This window comes from Lactuca virosa, chromosome 3 (genome assembly GCF_052849685.1).
Source record: "Lactuca virosa cultivar CGN04683 chromosome 3, Lactuca_virosa_CGN04683_v6, whole genome shotgun sequence".
NCBI classification, from domain to species: domain Eukaryota; kingdom Viridiplantae; phylum Streptophyta; class Magnoliopsida; order Asterales; family Asteraceae; genus Lactuca; species Lactuca virosa.
In genome coordinates, this window is record NC_136428.1 from 249,160,404 (window position 1) to 249,166,093 (window position 5,690).

At 34.0% G+C, this 5,690-nt stretch overlaps 1 protein-coding gene across 1 annotated transcript; it reads left to right on the forward strand.

Annotated features, from left to right (window-relative positions):
* Nucleotides 1-498: 498 nt before the first annotated feature.
* LOC145167107 (serine/threonine-protein kinase PBL34-like) lies at nucleotides 499-5,274 on the forward strand. Its single transcript, XM_079086200.1, has 6 exons — nucleotides 499-1,342; nucleotides 2,542-2,879; nucleotides 3,040-3,175; nucleotides 3,733-3,869; nucleotides 3,958-4,081; nucleotides 4,558-5,274. Exons 1-6 carry the CDS (start codon nucleotides 1,174-1,176, stop codon nucleotides 5,049-5,051), a joined length of 1,398 nt encoding a protein of 465 aa, XP_078942326.1. The 5' UTR covers nucleotides 499-1,173; the 3' UTR covers nucleotides 5,052-5,274.
* Nucleotides 5,275-5,690: the final 416 nt, after the last annotated feature.

Sequence of the window (5,690 nt, forward strand, 5' to 3'; positions counted from 1 at the left end):
GAGAGAGAGAGAGAGAGAGAGAGAGAGAGAGAGAGAGAGAGAGAGAGAGAGAGAGAGAGAGAGAGAGAGAGAGAGAGAGAGAGAGAGAGAGAGAGAGAGAGAGAGAGAGAGACGGTGGTCTTTTCAAAATTTTCTAATATTAGGAAAACATAAAAATAATGTAAAAAAGAAATTCGAAGGGCAAAAAAGTCTTTTCATGTTAGACAGAGACCATATCCACAAAAAACATTCAATTTTGAACCAGTGGTTCAAATTGAAAAGATTTTGGACTTCATCCATATTTTTTTTTGCTAACTATAAGGACCAAATTTATATTTTAGTCTACAAAATAATAATGATGGGCGATAATATGCCAGCATTATTTTTAATTGGTGGAGTGATACCCACTTATAGCTTTAAATAAAAAAATATATAAATAACTATATCCTTGATGGGATTGAAAGGAATTTATTTAAGATTTAGGGGTTAAAATAAATGCCCTCTATTCTTGTAGGTGTAATTTTGTCAATCATCCTGTAGTTTTCCTTTCATCTCTTTTCCCTGTCCACATTATCCAGTCCTTCCCTACCCCTCCCCTGCATTTCACGCGAAACGCACGTTTCCCCTATCTCACATAAATTCTCCTCACTATCTCTCTCATCTTGATTTTATTGCTTCGCATCGATAACTCCCCCTGTCGTCTCCTCTTTTTCTTGAAAAAAGTTAAAAGGAAAACACCCTTATGCTTTTCTTTACTAAACACTCAAAAAATCTACATTCATATCTAATTATGTATACCCCTTTTCTATTTGATCATGTCCGTATCAAGAAAAGGCTGCATTTTTCATCTTAACTCTTTTACCCTTTAGTTTGTTGATGCTTTAGGGTTCTCGAAGCCTTCTTTTACACTTTTTTTTCTCTGTCATTTGTTTTGCATGACAGTTTTGTGATCTGTCGCATACCCATTTGATCATTTCCGGGCTCATTTCGAGTTTTCAACCTAATTTCTCATCTGGGTTTCACTTGTTCTCTCATTTATTGTACGCTTGCTTCTGGTTTTTGATAATGCTTGATAGCGTAACGAATTTTGGACCACATTGGGTCTTTTCCAAGAATTCCGTTTGAAGTGTAGAATCTTTGTTGACTTATGGGGGTTTATTAGTCGAATCTTTTAGGGGTTTTTTCGGAAGAAAAATGCCTGAAAAGATTGGAACTTTGAGTTTGGATAAAATGGAGGAAAGTAGGAAGAAAGAAGACGAGATTGAGATACGAGGGTGTTGGATTAAGTTCAGATTCTTGGGGAGATGCATTTCCACAAGGTCTAAAGTGGAAAACTCCATTTGTGGGAATAGCATTCCATATGGTATGAAATTTTTAGCAAATTTCTTTATGACCAAATTAATAACTCAATATTTGTTTTGAAATCTACTTCAATTGCTTCTATTATGCTTGTTTTGATTCTAATTGTCCAAGTTCTTGTGATCATATCCAATTTATGCATTTCAAGTGTATCTTGCATTCAATGGTTTCCATTTGTAGAGAATTGTCATTCTTTAAAGGGGAAATTTCGATAAAAAGCACCATACTTTCACTTCATTTCTAATTTAGTCACTATCATTACTAAAAGATTTCAACTTTCCAAAACCATCGGCTTTTCTAAAGAAAAAGGGAAAATTGCTAAAAAATAATTATATTTTGGGCACTTTTGTAATTTATTCACTAATGTTTTATTTGTTCCAATTAAACCGTAAAAGTTTCATATATTTTTCTAAATCAACTATTTTGACCAATTATAATAGGTTTCACCTGTATTTTTTGAAATTAACCATCTTGACATGTTACTTATATTCGGTCAAAATAGTTAATCTAGAAAAATGTTGAAACTTTTATGATTTTATTGAAAAACATGATGGATAACTAGTTAAGCTGCAAGATTACAATTATAATGTTTTTTTTTTTTTTTTTTTTTTTTTTTTTTTTTTGTGTGTGTGTGTGTGTGTGTGTGTGTAGTTTGCCAATAGAAAAACATTCAGTTTTATGTCATGTCACATTTGTCCGAAATTACCCAAAGTATTAATCTTGATAAGTATAGTGATTATAGTACAATGTTAAAGTCTAGTAACCAAATTAGAAATGAAGTGAAAGTATGTTATGTTATGTTCTTATTATGTCGACTATGTGTTCAAAGTTTCTTCTATTATTCATGCTTTTTACACAACCTAATTTCGGAACATGAAATCACTCTAGATTCCAATAAAAGAAATTCATATCTTTTTATGGAAATGATCTAAACCAAAAAATATACCTTTGAATTCTTTTCCGCAAAAAAGTTACTTTTTCATAACCCCTAAGCTGGCCCACACTCGTACTGTCCCAGAAGCATCATGTCAGATGGCCCACTATAAGTGCCCAATTTCTACAAGGAGCCCAGTCCATATTGGAATTAAAACTCTCACACTGCAACTGTTGAGTTACGAATATACTATTATACATTTATACCACCCCAAATTTATCTATATGACTAATTTTGTCCCTTGATTTTGTGTTTATTACATGAACAAGTTGAAAGTAAATCTACAAACAACAAAATTTTGGATCAACCTGTTGTCCACCCGACTTTATCTGCAACCACTAGCAACACGGAAAGCACTCCATCAACTCCAAATGCAACCGAGGATCTAAAAATTGCATCACAACTTAGAAAATTCAATTTCAATGAACTTAAATCGGCTACAAGGAGTTTTAGACCCGAAAGCCTTCTTGGTGAAGGTGGATTTGGTTGTGTTTTCAAAGGATGGATCAATGAGAATGGGACAACACCCGTGAAGCCCGGGACAGGATTATCCGTTGCGGTCAAGACCCTCAATCATGATGGTCTTCAGGGTCACAAAGAATGGCTCGTATGACCCTTTATATATATATATATATATATATATATATATATATATATATATATATATATATATATATATATATATTTTTAAACTATGTTTTTTATTTTATTTTTTTTGGTATATTATTTATGGTTGATGGGTTTTATTGATGTTGAAATTGTGGCAGGCGGAAGTTAATTTTCTTGGTGATCTTTTGCATCCGAATTTGGTTAAATTGATCGGTTATTGCATTGAGGATGATCAAAGGTTGCTTGTGTACGAGTTTATGCCTCGTGGAAGCCTTGAAAACCATCTTTTTAGAAGTATGTGATTCTTTTTTCATATGTTATAGACAATTATTCAAGAATTTTTTTTTTGGGAGGGTTATATGCAAGAAATAGCAATGTACTTTCATTTATTTTTTTTTCTTATTAGCGGTGAAAATTGCTTTTATTTGGTCAAATTTTCAAAATACAATGGTGTAATAGGTAAAAATGAAAGTAGGATGCTATAGTAAACACATCAATGAAAATACGTTGCTTTTTCTTGCGTTTAACCCTTTTCAAGATGCTCATATTATCTTATCAAATTAAGGCCAAATTACGCACGAACTACCTTTCTAGGCTGCTTTCAATGAGGATGATGAGGAGGGCATTAATGTCTTTTGTACGAGCAAGTCTCTCTCCCACCTTTTTGTGTGCAACTTTTGTCACACTTTTTGGGTTGGACAATAAATTCTTCCTTTTTTGTCCCATGCTTTTTCCGGTGGAAATTTTTGTCCTATTGACATTGGTTCCAGTCCACTGCAACCAAACACAGTACAACCTGTTTTGTCTTGTACTATAACAAACGGGCCCTACATCGGATTGTATTTTGGCAGGATCATTGCCACTACCTTGGGGGACTAGAATGAAAATTGCTCTAGGTGCAGCAAAGGGTCTTGCTTTTCTTCATGAGGAAGCCGAACGACCCGTTATTTATCGAGATTTTAAGACATCGAATATTTTACTAGATGCGGTTTGTGGCTTTTGACTTTTTATTTATTTATTTATGATATTCATCTTTATGATTGATAAATTTTAATTGTTTTTTGTTCTTGTTTTAGGATTATAACGCGAAGCTATCTGATTTTGGACTTGCTAAAGATGGTCCGGAAGGAGATAATACACACGTATCGACTCGTGTGATGGGAACTTATGGTTATGCTGCACCCGAGTATGTGATGACAGGTATAAATGTTTAAAAAGTATTTAAGAAATGACCATTTTACCCTTTGCTGCTGAATAACCAATTACCTTGGCTTATCAAAATGTGAACATATGACTGCTTATCTAAAGTCAAAGAAATGAGTAGATGACCATGTTGTCCTCTGTCTAAATGTTATGTTAATAACAAATGACTCTTTATCTTTACCTCATCTTAATGTCATAATGTGTATAAACTACTATTTTTCTTTCTGTTTTCAAAGTGAGATTTTATATGAAATGAGTAAATAACCATTTGACAAATCTTGTTTAAAAGTGATGCAAATAATAAATAACTCATTATCTTAACATGAATAAGTAACCATTTGCCCTAATAAAAGATGTCGAATAACAAATAACTATAACTATTTATCTGATCTGATAATCTGAATCGGAGTAGATGAACATGAAATTACATTCATGCTACACTCTATATCTAACAACAATCCAACAAATGCCAGGTCACCTAACATCAAAGAGCGACGTATATAGTTTCGGAGTAGTTTTACTCGAAATGATAACCGGGCGAAGATCCATGGACAAAAACCGACCCACCGGAGAACACAACCTTGTAGAATGGGCAAGACCATATCTAGGAGAAAGACGGCGGTTCTACCAATTAATGGATCCACTTCTCGAAGGTCGATTCTCCGTTAGAGGTGCACAAAAAGCCGCGCAATTAGCCGCGCTTTGCTTGAATCGTGACCCAAAAGCTCGACCCTTAATGAGCGATGTTTATGAAGTTTTGAAACCACTCGTGAATCTCAAGGATATGGCATGTTCGTCGCCGTATTTTCAGGCGGTGCATATGGGCGGCAATCAGGGCGGTGGAAGTGGTGGAGGAGGGTTTAAAGGGCAGGCGATTAGGAGCCTTTCGATTCCGGGCTGCCCGTATGTGTCTCCACATCGCCGTGGTGGTGATCAACTTTGTCGGTCTCCGAAACCGGTCAGATGACCGGATGTAATTGACTAATTGGGAGTGAAAAGTGAAACACTCCCTTTTTCACCCTTTTTTGTGGTGTTTTAATAACTTTTTTTGTGACTCTTGCGAATTGGGTTTGTTTTATGTTACAAAGGGAACTGCTTTTTGCAACTTTGCTTCTTTGTTGGTTAACTTTTATTCTAAAGAATGTACTGTTCAAATTAATATTTAAAGATTTTATATTATAAAGATGAAATTATGTAGTTGGTCTACCTGGTCTTGGAACATAGATACAACTATTGAAAGTTTTTATACAATTGGTCTTAAGACTGTAGTAACCCAGATTCATATACAATATAAGATTATAAGATGATAATGGTGAAATTAAGAATATCAGATATAAGATTATAAGATGATAATGGTGAAATTAAGAATATCTGATGAATCAATCTCAAATAAACAAGAAATTGGTGAAATATTTATGGATTTATATGATCAGCATATCTCACTACAATGAAGAAACTTTAAATGAAAAAGATGAACTTTTTACTTTCCCTATCTATGACAAAAGCGACAATCTAAAATAAAAAATAACCTAAACTATTTAGACTATCTGGTATGGGTTACCCCGTTAATCCGATGTGGACACCAAATAACGTCGTCATAATGGCC

Excerpts from the sequence above, each read along its gene's own strand:
- LOC145167107 (XM_079086200.1), top strand. The coding sequence starts at position 1,174 with ATGCCTGAAAAGATTGGAACTTTGAGTTTGGATAAAATGGAGGAAAGT. Across the intron at positions 1,343-2,541 it reads TGGGAATAGCATTCCATATG|TTGAAAGTAAATCTACAAAC; the intron begins GTATGAAATTTT and ends TACATGAACAAG. Across the intron at positions 3,176-3,732 it reads TGAAAACCATCTTTTTAGAA|GATCATTGCCACTACCTTGG; the intron begins GTATGTGATTCT and ends GTATTTTGGCAG.